The sequence below is a fragment of the Photinus pyralis genome, unplaced genomic scaffold (genome assembly GCF_008802855.1).
Source record: "Photinus pyralis isolate 1611_PpyrPB1 unplaced genomic scaffold, Ppyr1.3 Ppyr1.4_LG3b, whole genome shotgun sequence".
Lineage (NCBI taxonomy): Eukaryota > Metazoa > Arthropoda > Insecta > Coleoptera > Lampyridae > Photinus > Photinus pyralis.
Window position 1 is genome coordinate 26,117,016 of NW_022170510.1, and position 16,074 is coordinate 26,133,089.

At 37.6% G+C, this 16,074-nt stretch overlaps 1 protein-coding gene across 1 annotated transcript; it reads right to left on the minus strand.

Moving 5' to 3' along the window:
- Nucleotides 1–9,690: 9,690 nt before the first annotated feature.
- LOC116167249 (zinc metalloproteinase nas-14-like) lies at nucleotides 9,691–10,700 on the minus strand. Its single transcript, XM_031482563.1, has 4 exons — nucleotides 10,554–10,700; nucleotides 10,228–10,502; nucleotides 9,855–10,178; nucleotides 9,691–9,805 (listed from the first exon to the last, which is right to left on the minus strand). The coding sequence occupies exons 1-4, from the start codon at nucleotides 10,642–10,644 to the stop codon at nucleotides 9,719–9,721; spliced, it is 777 nt and encodes a 258-aa protein (XP_031338423.1). The 5' UTR covers nucleotides 10,645–10,700; the 3' UTR covers nucleotides 9,691–9,718.
- Nucleotides 10,701–16,074: the final 5,374 nt, after the last annotated feature.

The following is a 16,074-nucleotide window of genomic DNA, read 5'->3' on the forward strand; positions in this document are numbered from 1 at the left end:
TTTCTTGTTGTGTTTTTGTCTGTTTACAGATTTCTTGAGCTCAACAAGGTCGTTGCGACTTGTAGTTTAAAAGATAAATTTTCTTATTTTCGTCGATTTCCCCTACTTTATCGTTTGATTACATATTGCTTTTTGAAACCATCAATATTGTTACTTTTGCCCAAAGTGAACATAACAGTTAGTTACATTTAGGTTCGAAATAATTTTAAAAGCAATTTCTTCATGAAAAACTGTTGGGAGGAGGGGGGGCTACATTCTCCTCTTTTGTTAGTGTATTCAGACTGTAGCTCATACACGGTGTCCATTACTATGGGGATCTCACTAATCTTAAGAGATAGAAAGTTGGTTAAAAGGAGGCAATGTTGCAAATTTTCGTACTGAATAAGAATCTGAAGAGAAATTTGAAATATCTTCAATAGTTTTGAAGATATCGCAAAAAAACGAAAATTTCTGATTTTCGTTTTTAATTTTTTTATGATAAACTAATCGTAGTAGACATTTCTAATTAACACATTATTCGGACACTTTTTAATGGAGATTTCGAATATGACAACCTGTTTTTAATGACTTTCAAGATGAATGAGAAACACGTGGCAACTTTGGTTTTTCTTATGGGCGCCATTTTGAATTTTCACATTTTGAGATTACGTCTTTTTTTCTCTTTACAACGATATAACGGGCGATCAAAAATGAGTTGCTGTCGAGTTGCCTTTGGAAGTTCAAGTTAAGTACGATTTCCCATGTAAACAAACATTCTAAAGGTGACTAAACAGCAACTCATTTTTTATCGCATTGTATCACACATGGTGGTTCAGTATCACATTTTTCTTAAAAATACAATGTTTAATTTTTTGAGAAGAGTGCTTTGGAAAAACAAAACGTTCTTTTGTTGTAAATAAAAGTTTGACAGTTTGATCCATCTGTCTGGATGCAGCGTTGTCAGAGAAGTAGAAATTCGATTTTCATCTGAACAGAATTGAACCTTCATTTTGCAAGGAAATTATAATTAAATTTTGAACAAAATACATCACAACATGCGTTCATGCCCACCTCCTAATTCTGAGCACAATGCCACTCTCTTCCTAAGATTTCTCACATGGACAGTACGATATGATAACGTCAAAATGTCAAACTTTTCGGTTTCACCTTGTATATCAGAAACAAACGTGGCTAGGTTGATTCTGTTTGTGGTATTAAAATATTCGCAAAAAAATGGCACATGGTTGCAAAAACCGCAAGTACACCTATCTTTAAAAAACAGCTGAGTTACACTGTAGTCTCAGAAGAAATATATTAACTACAATTCGGCTGTAACGAAAACCAGAGTGCACAAACGTTCACGGAGTATCGACGAAAATAAACACCTTACGTTTGAACCCTAGACGCAACCTTTCTGAGCTCAGAAGGGCGCTGTTGCCAAAAATTTGCAATCAGATACAAACACAAAAACAGAAGCACGGTGTATACAGCGCGAGACAAATTTAACGTTTGATACAGATCGGGTAAGTCGAATACTAAATCGTAATTAACATTCAGCGACAAAGCAGTAATTTAAATAACGTTAGAAAGGAAAAGGAAAATTTTAGTTTGAAAACGGGTCGCGTATATAAAACGGCAAGAATAAATGTAATGCCATTGTACAACAGAAAATGGTTTGAAACGTAATCCAGCTACCATGACAAAATTTAACATACATAAAATTGAAGATATCGGTGTCGAAAGGTCTCACGAGTTATATCGGGACAATCCGCAGTTAACGATAATCTCCAAAAAGGCAGTCGATATAATACTTGCACTTAAATCCAGGAACAATAAGTAAGTTTTTCGATATAGGATAACTACGTCTTTGGACAATTAGGCACGTCAATGGCAAATTACGTCAAAATTGCGGGTGAGGTAATGTCCAAATGCTGTGCAATTCAAATTCTGCGTAGATATTTCACAAGGGATGTCAATGTAGATCGAAACGTTTAGGTACCAAAACAAAAAGAGAAACAGGAAGAACCAAACGAAATACTCAATGCTAGTTGATTGTTGTGCCATCTTAAAAATGCATACCTGCCGGATTTTAAAACTTGTAAAATATATCCGCAAATGCGTCAATGAAGTGTGTCAAGAATATTACATCAAATAAACTTCAAATAAATTTAATAACGGCCAATATAAATCCCTTAAAAGTCAAAAAAACCTAGTAAAATGGCGTGTTAAGTTTTACAAAGTACAATGCAACAACAGCTTACGATCTACTATCTACAAGGATTAGCTTAAGCGCAAGCCAAAGGGGACATACTTTAATCAGAGAAAGATACTTCGCATGACCTCTAACGACAGAAAAGTAAACTACGAGGTGAAATCTTATACCAACAATCTAATTACATGAATTTACAGAAGAAATATACATGCGGCATATCTAAATGACTTTAAAGCTAAAAACGTTACAAGCTATTGGTTTGAGGGACATGTCATCTTCAGGACAGGCGGCAAGCTCTTCGTCTTCTGTTGTAAAGCTGTACGGCTGTAGGACAATCCCGATAGAGCCTGCAAGATCACTCTCTTCCCGCAGTCACCGGAAAATCCAGTTTTTGATGCGAATAGCTTTGTGGAGGCCAGAGAAATAGCCCCTGCTTGTCCCTCGTCCAGCCCCAGACGATATCTTAATTTTGTAACGGGAGCTCGTTGACGGATTGACGGAATTTGTAGCGCGTTTTTGAAAAAAAAATAGGTATCGTTTATTTATATCCACTTTGGCTGTTCGGTCGGTCGGTCGGCTGCTATGGTTTTTTTAAGTATAACTTTCGAAGGAATAATCGTAGAATGTTCGGGTTTGAAGCATTGGCTTTGTGTCACAATTTTTTTGCGATCCTGACTTTCTAAATGCGTGCGAGCGGTTTTTTGCTAACTTTTCGGGAAATTGGCTCAAGGAGCGTTGCGTCTGATTGGCTAGAAAAAATGAGTTGTTTTTAGTGGAGAGGATCTGAGTAACAGAATGGGCGTGAATCAGAAAAGGTAAAGTAGTTGTTCGGAGGAATCCATCGAGAAATGTAGATTATATCGCGCGGAAATGCGCGTTAAACCGTGAGAATGTTCACGTTGGGCGGTCCGAAAAAAGTTTAGTAGTTAGTAAGTTAGTAAGTCGATCACCTGTACGTTAGCCTAAGGTATTTTCATATTTTGTGAAAAATTCAGATTAAGCGGCGAGATAATTCGATTCGCGAGAAAAAAAATTAGCACCAAATTGCGACATTAATCGCGTAGAAAAGTAAACCGGCGCGGCGGTTTCCAATTAAAGGGAGAAATTGTATGTGACTACTAACGGGCGACTAAAAATGAGTTGCTGTCGAGTCGCCTTTGGAAGTTCCAGTTAAGTACCATTTTCCATGTAATCAAAAATTCCAAAGGTGACTCGACAGCAACTCATTTTTGATCGCATAGTAGATCCCCGCACAGCAAGTGTAAAGTAAACGCGTGAACCAAAGTCTGGTAACCTACAAGATATTTAACGAAGGCATAATTACGATAAATACGAACAATAGTGTAAATTTTAAACGTGCGGAAATCAATCGTAACATTTGAAAAGTGAACGGATTAAAAATACAACTATTGTTGCACGTGCGATCCAAACGGCGGGGAAAGAGGCTGATGAAGAGTCGTCGAAAGGCACTTTCTCGGTGATTCTGGCGTAATTCTTCGTCATTTGCTTTAAATTTAGCGCTATTTCGTATTTTTCTTGTCAATACAAACGGTTTGTAAATAATTGCAACAATTTCTTCCAAATTGTATTAGGAAAAACACGCGATACTTTTTTTTATAGAAACATGACAATACGATTCTTTTTAAACCGAAAAAAAGCCAGTTAGGAATTATGTGCGTAGCATTTGTAAAAGTTTATCTCATCTTTTTTCCGGTCGGAGATAAGAAGTTTTCTTATCGCTGCGTAAGCTCATTAGATCCAAGATAAGGGCGTGTTATCGGCAAAGTTTAAAACCAGTGCTGATTATTCTGAGACGGCGCATTATTATTGTAAAGGAATGAGAAAGAAAGGATACAGAGAGGGAACAAGGTTTTTAATAAACGATCCGGACGTTAATCATATGGATCTTTTTGGTGGAAGACGTGAATCGAGTTTTTAGGGGAACTTTTCGAAAGAAAAAAAATCCCCTTATGTCATGGTTTTGTCCGTCTGTCCGTTTGTTCCTCGTCTAACTCGAGAACGAAAAGGGACAACCTTCGCAAATATATTTCAACGAGTTCAAGGATCAGTGTTATGGATTCTTCGTAACTTGTTTTTACGTTGAAACGTAACCGTATTTGAGCACATTTGTTTGCAAAAGATAGTTTTGTCATTATCGAGCCTTTGGAGAGACAGTCAGTCTTCCCGTTAAAGAGAGTTTTGTCAACCATTAAAGAGTCAATACTCTAATGAAATTACAACTAAGTTAATGACGTCTTAATCGAGATTCAACTTTAATTAATTGTTTATTTGGGCGCTTGTTGCGTGGTGTGTTACCTGCCCCTCAGCGTCCATTTTTCTCAAAGTAGATACTGATTGATCCAAATGAGTGATCCAACTCTTGAAAAGGAAAATCGATATAAATTCCTAGGTCTCGTATAATGAATGACGCCTTTGATTGGCATTGACAGTTTAAGTTACGGTTACTCAAACTTTCGCGCGTTTAAAACTTCCGTTATTGTTCGTATTTACCGTAATAGTTACTAATTGGTTAACTTCCTTTCTTACTGTCCTTCTTGATTCATCGTCACGTTTTTGACTCTTTCCTTTTTTTCTTGCCTGTTTGGGCCATCTTCTTTTTACTCAGATTTATGCTATGTTTGTTTGTTACAGAGCAACTTCTACTCGTCGAAAACATGCTAAGAAGAGGGAAGTCGTAAATTACACGTTTTGAATATAAAACGAGGAGCTTGAATGCCATTCACCGATGAGGTTAATTGAGTTGTAGGTACATTTCTCGAGGGTCCATAATATTTACGTAGGATTCGCCTTTTAAACCATCCCCCTTCTTCATCAAATAATAACGGAGGCGAAAGGTAAGCTGACTTTTTAAGCACCCAATTTACCGAAAGGTAACTTTTCAAAGCGTCCACTTCGTAAATATTTGACAAGCGCACAACCACGTCAAATGGAATACGAACCCCTCGCACATTAGCCGAATTGACTAATTGATGACGGCGGGGGATACTTCGTAATGCGTGCTTTAAGAATACTCGCCGAAATTGGATTGAAATGATGGCGCTTTTAAGCTAAAATATTGCGAAATTGTAAAGGTACACCTTTCTAGTGCTCCTAATATTGGATTTTAACGTAAAAACCGCTCTCTAAGGTAAAAGCAGTAAAACTCGACGAAAGGACGTTAAAATTGCATTAGTTACATAATGTAAGGGGTATCGTATATTCAACTTTAGCGGGTGAAGAATGCGCGGGCGAATAATGGAGGGAAAAGTAGAATGTACGATCAATTTTGTTGGTGGAACGAAATAACCATTAAGATAGGTAAGTGAAATATCGCGCTCGAATAATATATCAATTGGGATCTGTAGGAGAAGATTACGTTTATTGAAAAGCTTTTGGTGCAATTGAAATATAAGGGAACAGGCATCTGCGATGTGGATACGAGGACCTCTGAATAGACACATACCGTATTTGTCGTTGGTTTGTTTTAAAAAAAAGTAATTTTTTTAATTATAAAAAGTAGATAGTGTTGAGATACAACAAAATTCTAGAACGTATACCTCGGAAACTCTATGAGAGACTAGTATGAACTATGAAAAGAAGAAAGAAAGAGCAGAAGGTAGGTGAAACAAGGCAAGAAGTCAAATATGTTAGTACTGCCCAAGAAGAAGCAGACGAGAAGACCAGGCGAATGAACAGAAACAATATACCAGGAGAAGCGTAAGGAAAATAATGTAGATAAAGATAGAAAAGGAAAGCAAGAAGATGATGTGATAAAAAGACCAGAAGATGGAAAGAAATAAAAAAAGGAAAGAAGACGTAAAAGGAAGAAGGAATAAGATGATAAGGTTAGGAATACAATGAGGTCACCAGAAGAAAGACATGAAGACAAGATAAATTCTAACGGAAGAAACAGGCAAGAGCTAGGTAAAAAGATTATAAAAAATTAATAAGATAATAAATGAAGGCCAAGAAAATGAAAAAAAAAACGCAAAAGGAGACAAAAAGAACGCAAAAATAAGACAAGAATAAGGAATTTAAAAATTTCAAAACAGAACAGGAAAGACATGACGCACGCAAGAAGAACCATACAATACGCAGGACCGAGGCAAGATAAGAACTGCCTATACGCATGACAAGAAGGGAAATGAGGAAGACAAATAATAGTATATAGGAATACAAAAAACGGCGAAGAAACAACACAAGAAAAGCAAATAAAACACAAAAAGGATAAGAATGCACAGGACCAAAAAAATCAGACGACAAATTCGAAAGAGAGGGAGAGGTTGAGGATGGGAGAGACAAGAACAATAGCACAAGGAAAAGAATGGAAAGACAAAGAGGAGATCCTGTAAGAAGAACGCAAGTAAAAGAAAAAAGGAAGTAATGTTAAAAAAGAAGGCGAAAAGCAAAAAGAAAAGAGACATGGACCAGTTGAAAAAAGTTGAAGACTGTAAAAAGACGCGAAGAGTGTAACGGGAAGGTAAGGAGGGTATATGAAGAAGGTAAAAGAAAAAAAGAAAAAGGGAAGTAGGTACCAAACAAAATGAAAATAGAAAAAGCGAAAAAATACAAAACGAAGAAGAGAAGAAAACTGGAAAATGAAAAGAGAACGCAAGCAAAAGGAAGGAAGGCTAGAAGAAAACCAGCAAAACATAAGAAGGATAAGTTCGAGAACAAGATAGGAAATCTAAAATAATGTTAGTACGGGATAAGAAGAAGCAGTCAAAAAGAGTCTGATATATAATCATATAACAAGGACGGGTAGTGACTAATCCAAAAATCTTTTGTCGTTCTGGTCTCGGGGCTGTGTGTGAAAGAAACCACAACGAAAAAGCTCAAACTGGAGGAGTAGTAGTGTTACAGACGGACAGATGGACAATAGCGTTCATTCTCCTTTTGGAAAATGCGTTGACAAAGAGACCACTGATTTGTAACCCCAGAATATTGCAAGAAGAACAGAAGAAAGCCAGAATGAGGCGACTAAAAGAAGACAACAAAAAGATGCGAACAATGTAACGGGAAGGTACGAAGAGAACAGAAGGTAAGAAAAAGAAAGAGCATATAACAAAAAGGGAATATGAGAAAATAACAAAAAATTGAGTAGAAAACAACACGAATAAGAGAAAGAGGCGGTAAATCAAAGAACACAAGAAAATGCAGACGAAACCTAGGACGGTCAGAAGAAAACAAAATAACAAACAGAACTATAAGAAGACGAGAAAAATGCAAAATAACAAAAGAACACGAACACAAAGTTAATGCAAACAGAAGGAAGGCCAGCATAGGCTAACAAGAAGATAAGAAGAAATGCAAAATAATTAAAATGCAACAAAAAGAATACAAGGATAAGCGACGAAGAAAGCCAGATAAAAACGTGAAAATGAAGCAAAGAGAAATGACGGAAAAAAGCAAATCTGGAGGCAAGGTGATAGCAAGATGAAGGCAAGCGGCAATAAAGAGAGAAGAAGATATTATAAAAGCCAAGAGAAGCATATAACAAGCAGAGGGAAAGAGCAGGGGAATGAAAGGTGTAAAGAAATTACGGAGAGAGCCGGAGGAGGAGTAGAAACAGATAGGTAGACAAATGGAGATGAAAGATCAGGAATTAGAACGCAAGAAGAAGAATAAGAAGGAAAGCGGAAAATACGAATGATAAAGGAAGGGTGGGAGGCAGAATAAGATATGAAGTTAAGTAGAAAGCAAGAAGAATACCGTGCTATTCTTATCGAATACCAGAAAAGGAGGTGTAGAGTAAGATGTTCAGAAAAACACAAGATGGAAGCTAGAAGAGGTGATAAGACGGAAAGACTACGTGGAGGAAATAGGTGGAAGAGATGTAACCCAAGACCAAATGAGACAAGAAGGAAAGGAAAAAAAGATAAAGTGAGCACAGATGAAGAAAATAAAAGGCAAAGAAGACTAATAGATGATGGAAGAAGCAAGAGAAATTAAAAAAAAGGTATACGGCGAAAATGAAAAGAGGTAGATAAGACGAGAAGAAAGTAAGAAGATAACAAGAATCCACCAGAAAAAGAAAGTCAAACGGACACAATAAAGGATTGAAAGAAAATGCTGGAAAATGCCAGGATATTTAACAAATGATAAGAGGTTGAATCGTACTTTTTGGGATGTGCATTATGTTTTGTAAATGAGAAGAAGAAGAAAACAAGAAGTCGCCATAGTAAGGCAAGAAAAATACAATGTGAAGATATACAATAAAAGCAAATACGACAAGACTATACAAAAAAGTGAAGACGATGGCAAGATAAAGAAAAACCCCAAGAATGAGGCACAGAGAAGGGAAGCAAAAAAAGCGAAACACGAAAAAGACAAGAATATAGCAAAATGAAGTAGAGTAGATAAAGAGGGGAAGAAGATATGACAAAGGGAAAAAGAAGCCCACAGGGTGCAGGAGGAAGTAAAGGATTCTGATAATAAAAAAATAAATGAAATGAATGCAAAAAAAACAAGAAGAAAGCCATGAAGAAATATGCCGGGAAAAGAAAGAAATCACACGAAAAACAGGATGGATGGTAAGTAGGAAAAGATAAAAAAAGATTAAAAAGATAACAAGAATCAGCATGCAAGAAGAAGAAAAGGAAGTATAAGGCTAGGGAAAGAAAAACAGGAGCAAAATTAAAGTGAGAAGAAAAGAAAATAAGAGAAAGCTATGTAGAAGAAGAAGACAAAAAATGAAAGGCCAGTAACTATAGCGCATTTTCCATGAATTCCTATAAGTAAATAAGGAACTTTTACAATATGCGATATGCTTGTCTTGACTAAAAGCATATGTGGTTCAAATTTCAAGAAAATATCTCCAGAAATAAGATGACATTGCGGAGTTTGCACATGCGCACTTTAATCCTCAAGATTTGTCTTGGTTTAGGACACACAAATTCAAAAACAATGCTAGCAGAATACAAGAAGAAGACAAGACGAAGATAACGGAAGCAACCAAGAAGGCAACTATCTGAAAAAAAACAGCTAAAAGGAAAGCAAAGCGAGGCAGGTGTGAGGCGATAAAAGAAAGTCAAAAATGAGAAGGCCCCATCCGGAACTATGGTTTTTCGTCCAATAAATCACACATTCAATTTCTCTAACTCAAAAAATTTCGAGTCTTTAAGCCATGATAAAGTGTTGAAGAGTGCTCTTGGGCTTTGTTGGTACTTAGCTATAGAAATTGTCCATACATGTATTCCTAATACAAAAATTCTCAGAAGTGTACCCCAAAATCGAGTGTTGAAACATTCCACTGGATTAGAGAGGCACTTATGTACTATGGTACTCTCTGTGCAACTAGAGAAAATGTGCAAAGCTTTCCTGATACTCAATTTATATATTAGAAGTAAAATAAATCTTCACGCATTATGTTCTCCTGATACTACTAAAAAATTGGCATCAAGCTTCTTCTTGATGAACAGCTGAAGAATATATATTTTTCAAGGTGGAGTCGAAGTGTTAAATTAAATCTTGAAGGAATTACCCAATGAAACCCTGCCGAATTTAAATAGAATTTTATTTCTTTATTTATTGAAGCTTAGGGTACATTTGATTAAGTCTCTTGATGTCAATTTCGCTTAAACCGACTCTTTGTCCAATGACTGCCGAACTATCCTAAAATCATATCGTTCAGAAATGAGGTGGGGGCTGAAGTAAAGCTTACGTGTGGAATGATGGTCGATTCTCCATTGATGGAGAACGCCTTTTCGCTGTAGTGCATCACGCTACCATAGTCGTATGTCCCGCCAAATTCGCCGATGACGCTAGAGTCGTATTTGTCGAAGTTGAATGCGTGGTCCGGAGCTATATTGTCCCATACGATGGTGACATAGTCATCTCTGTTGGTAGCGCTCTGCTGGTGGTAAAATCCGAAAGCGTGGAGGAATTCGTGAACTATAGTTCCGGCTCTCAGGCAACCGGGTGCTAAATTCAATACCTGAACGTTCCCTACTCGACCGATGAAGGAGGAGCATCCCGTTGCGTTTCTCTGTAAAGGCGATGTTTTCGGGTACGAATATAACTTTGTGAGCACTTACGTTGACGTAAACGTAGTCCACATCTGACGGTGTTCGGGGTCGGACCCTCACATTGGTCGCCTCGTATTGTGTCAATGCCGTAACAATTTTCTCTCTCTCTTCAAAAGTGTAGTCGGAATCAAGCTCGTAAGGTATTTCGTTATTCCACCATCTGAGGGTCTCATCCAAGATACCAGTTCGCGGATCCCTCCTCAAAAGAATGTCACCTTCAAATTGGCCACTCAGTTCCCAAATGTTCTCGGAATCATCCTCGGTCCACTCTTCCAGTCGTTTTGCTAATGGACACGTTGTTGTTATATAAAATTGGAGAAGAAAATTAATGTTACCTTGGTCTGGAGAAAGGTGTTGTTCAAAGGTTTGAAGAGGGTGCGCAGCAATTACTCCCAAAAGGGAAAATAGTACGATGGAGCGGAACATCGTCGAAAAGTAACGCTTGTTTGAGGAGGTTTCATTTATATTGCAATTTTATCACTCGATCAGATTTTGATAATGTTTCTAATTATAGTTACATCTCGAGGGTACTCCTGAAGATTGCACCTTTTCGAAATAAGTGATAAAATGGATTGTGTCAGCATGATCAGTCAAAAGAGCAAGATAACGATTTTTTAAACTTCTAGATCTTCATGAATATCGAGATATTTAGAGGCATGTTGTAGGTTGATTAGGTGGTGAAGATTCGGCTAGCAGCTCCCTGAAAGGTCTCTAAAGAAATAGTAGGGAATATTTTAGTTCTAAAGTACATAACTAGATGAAGAGGAGAAGATGACAAAAGCAAGGAAAAGCACACAAGAAGAAAGGATCAGGATCAGTAAAATCTTGTCGAAGGTTACCAGATTCTTTGTCAGTGCCCTCTTCTGACGCCTTACGTAGATGCTTCATTTTGGTGGAATTCGCAAAAGTCCTCCGCAACACGAGCAAAAGAAACCTCGATTTAAGCTTTAAGAACATTTAAACAGCATGACCCAATTAGCAGCAGAAGGGAGCCCGAAAGCGACACACCCTCGACCAGGCGCGCCTTATAAAAAGTGATTAATTTCGTCCTTTAGAAAAAACAAAAATTCGTGACGCATCGGTTGCGCGGTTCTGACGACACCAGTTTGAAACCAATCGGACCAAAACTGCAGAAGATAGGAAAATCTGAAAAATCACCACGTCAGTAAACCACGCTCGGATGGCGCTCAGATGTCGCCGAACCCATATCACATATCCCCGTCCCGAAATTTTTAATTACACGGTGCGGTAGTTAGCCGGCTAGCCAGCCAACCAGCCAGACAGCTGACCTAAGTGAGATTAAAAGCTACTTTTTTCCAAATAAATTTGCAAAAATACGCCAAAAGGAAGGCGAAAAGATAAGAATCATCTTACAAAAAGAAGAAAAAAATGCAAAAATAAGGCAAGACGAAGAAAAACAGCTCAATTACCGTGAGAATAAAAAATTATGCGAGGATATGTAGAAGAAGAGGAGGAGAAAACAAGTAGAAAGCGAGAACAATACAACGTAAGTGTGTACAAAAGACCAGAAGGAGGCTGGAAGAAAGACATGGATGAATACGAGTAATACGACCTGAAAGTAACGGGATAATAGGACATGGGCGAAAGAAGGAGTTAAGGAAAAGGTAATAAACTGATCGGAAAAATAGAAGATAAAAGCAGGAAGAAAGAAAGAGTAGTGCAGCAGGAAACGGAAAGGAGCGTGGTAAGAAAGTACGAATCTATGTTTGAGCGAAAGGGAAAGAAAAAGGAGAAGAGGAAGGCGGATTAAAAGACCGAAAAGGGCTATAGATAGTCTTGAAGACAACGCGAAAGAGGTGTGAATGCAGACTGATCGGTATAAAGGTGGTGCAAAATGATATGTCAACGGAGAAGAGACACAGAAAAGATACTTGCATATAGAGTATGGAAAAGTGGGTAGGGCTCCTTATTGTCTCCTCATACAAAATTGGCAAAAATTTAAATCGAAGTAAAACGTTGAAATACTTCTCACAGTGATAGAAAAACACCTCTTCCTCCATAATGTTCTCCTGGTAGCCAGAAAAATTTTACAATCGTTTGGGAACAAATACTGCACGTATTGGGAGCAGAACCACCTCCTTGTTCATTATAATTATTCTCCTGATACAAAATTGGAAAAAATTAAATCAAGGTAAATCGTTGAAATACTTCTCATAGTGATAGAAAAAGACCTCTTCGTCCATCATGTTCTCTTGGTAGCGAGACAAATTTTGCAATAGTTTGGCAACAAATACTCCACGTATTGGGAGCAGAACGACTTCCTTGCTCCTTATATTCTCCTGATCCAAATTGGCAATAGTTTAATCGGAGTAAAGCGTTGAAATACTTCTCATAGTGATAGAAAAACACCTTTTCGTCCATAATGTTGTCCTGGTAGCCAGAAAAATTTTACGATAGTTTGGCAAATACACGTACTGGAAGCACAACGACCTCCTTGTTCATTAGATTCTCCTGATAGAAAATTGGTAAAATTTAAATCGAAGTAAAGCATTGAAACACTTCTCATAGTGATAGAAAAACTCCTCTTCGTCCAACATGTTCTCCTGGTAGCCAGAAAAATGTTACAAGAGTTTTGCAACAAATACTCCACGTATTGGGAGCAGAACGGCCTCCTTGTTCATTAAATCTCCTGATACAAAATTGGCAAAAGTTAAATCGAAGTAAAGCGTTGAAACACTTCTCATAGTAATAGAAAAATAGCTAAAAATACCTCTTCGTCTATCATGTTCCCCTAGTAGCCTGAAAATTTTTACAATAGTTTTGCAACAAATACTCCACGTATTGGGAGCAGAACGACCTCCTTGTTCATTACATTCTCCTGATACAAAATTGGCAAAAGTTAAATCGAAGTAAATCGTTGAAACACTTCTCATAGTAATAGAAAAATACCTAAAAATACCTCTTCGTCTATCATGTTCCTCTGGTAGCCAGAAAATTTTTACAATAGTTTGGCAACAAATACTCCATGTATTGGGAGTAGAACGACTTCCTTGTTCATTATATTTTCCTGATACAAAATTGACAAACATTTAAATAGAAGTAAAGCGTTCAAATACTTCTCACACTGAGAGAAAAATACCTCTTCGTCTATCATGTTCTCCTGGTAGTCAGCAAATTTATACAATAGTTTGACAACAAATGCTCCACGTATTGGGAACAGAAAGACCTCCCCTCGTGCATTATATTCTCTTGATGCAAAATTCGCAAAAGTTAAATCAAAGTAAAGCGTTGAAATGCTTCTCATAGGGACAGGATAGAGGTCCATCATGTTGTCCTGGTAGTCAGAAAAATTTTACAATAGGTAGGCAACAAATGCTCCACGTATTTGGAGCAGAACGACCTCCTTGTTTATTATATTCTCCATTGGAAAAAATTTAAATCAAAGTAAAGCGTTGAAATGCTTCTCATAGGGACAGAATAGAGGTCCAACATGTTATCCTGTAGTCAGAAAAATTTTACAACAGTTAGGTAACAAATTCTACGTATTGGGAGCAGAAGGACCTCCAGATACAAAATTGGCAAAAATTTAAATAAATGTAAAGCGTTGAAATACTTCTCACAGTGATAGAAAAACACCTGTTCGTCTATCATGTTCTCCTGGTAGTCAGCAAATTTATACAATAGTTTGGCAACAAATACTCCACGTATTGGGAGCAGAACGACTTCCTTGTTCATTATATTCTCCTGGCAAAAGTTAAATAGCGTTGAAATACTTCTCATAGCGATAGAAAAACATCTTTTCGTCCATCATGTTCTCCTGCTAGGAAGGTGGGATACATGAAAGAAGGTGGAGTGTAGGAAGGGGATGTAAAATTAAAAAAAATCGTTAGAAAAAGTAAGATCCCAAAGGACGCGTAGGAAATAAACAAAGCACTTTTTAGGGCTAAAAGAAAGTATGAAAAGAGCATGGAGAGGAAAAGTATGAAAGAAGGGAGCGTGAAAAAAGAGGCGTGAAAAAAGCGTGAAGGGAAGTCACTTTTAGATAAAGTGCATTACTATAGAAAACGGAGAGTCGTGTAGGAGAGTGGCATAGATGCTATATTGGCGTAAAAGAGGTAGGAATTGTAACAGGGGTCTTAGCAAATAGTCTGAAAAAAGAAGCGCAGAGGACATCTTAAAAAAAACATAACAAGAAGGCAGAAAAGAAGAGGCATCGACTACTACAAGACACAGGATCAGGCTGAAAAGGAAGCGTTAAAGGGAGATGCGTAGGTACGGGATTCAACAAGCACGCAGAAGGACGAAGGGGAATGTTGTGAAGAAGCGGAATATGAACGGTAGATTGGTAAAGAAAGCGTGAAGAAAAAACTCGTGACATTAGGAAACATAAAGTCACCATGAAACAGATGTGAACGTGGCGTGAAAGAGCAGTGAACAAAAGTAATGAAGAAGGCGCCAAGTAGGTACAAAAGAAACGCGAAAGATAAATGGTAATGAAACAAGCGTGGGGGGAAACAATTTTGAGAAAATTGATGATGACCTGGTGTAACGAAATGAGACGCAAAAACATCAAGAAGAGAAATACCTGAAAGACCACAAGAGAAATAAGAAACGTGGAGGAAGATGGCGGGAAGAAAAAGAGGCTGCAGTAAGGGGTGGAAAAATGTAAAATCGGTGATCTGGGGGGGGGGGGTATTCCAATACTCCCCAGGCCCCCCTGGAAATAAGATTTAATGCTCGTTTGGCTACAACTGTTGTGAGACCCCCCCCCCGCGACGCCTATGTCTGAGGACCCTTGAAAAATTATGGTGTAGGTACTGTTAAAGACACTAAAAATTTTGGGTCTAGAGGGTATGGGATGATAAAGTTGGAAACTTGGTTTCAACAGGTCGGCGCACTCGCACACAACGCCCTAATCGTGCGAGAATACCTATCGGACAAATTGTCCATTCTGCAGGAAATGTGTGCGATAGGTATCATCTTGAATGTGTTGCTAGTAACCGCACTTGACGGTAAGATTAAGTGGTGCCATCCTGCATATTCTTATATAAGAGACAACGAGATCACCTAGTTGAAAAGAGATGACAGTCGAACGATTTAAAAGGCATTACTTTCATATTCTTAAGTGATTTTTAGATATTACCGATAATGGCTATCCTATCACTGATAAAACGTTGCATTTTATTGTTTAAAGACAATTAATGATAGCACTATCTCGATGGTTCTGAAACATTCTGTACTAATCGCGCCTTTTTTTAGATTAAAAAATCCAGTTTTTTTACGTACAAAAAGCGGTTATGCGCCCTTTGAGAAATAAGAGAAAAAGATGATACTTGCACAGGAAAAATAATGTACAATTTTGAGAAATAGGTAATGATAAGTTGTCTGCTATACGCAGGTTCTATTTTGCTGTCTCCACTCCTCTCTATCCAATAGCCTTTCCTTTGATATCGACCTATCAGAGTGATCGTCTACCATTTTCACTCACCTTCTTAATTTAACAGCTACTAAAAGTGAAAACTGACATTGAAAAAGAACGTAAAGGAGTAAGCAGACATTATAGAAAAGAAGAGAACGATTTGAAGAAAATTACGTAGAGTGGCTAGATCGAAGAAATCGATGAAGAGCAAGATGTGAAATTGGAAAAAGTTTTACGTTTAAAAACAAGTAGGGGGTACTGTAACGGGAGCCCACAATGAAATTTAGATTTTTTTTGTAGATTCATTTGTGTTATATTACAAGCGCGTAAAAATGTCTGTGCCACTTCATGCGAATAGGGAGCACGAATAGGTTTAACGACCAGACGCGTTAAAAAACGAGACTTTTCCGATAATATGAGCGAATCAACCAAATTACGTTTGCTGGGTATGCAGCCACGCAATAGATTAAATAAGA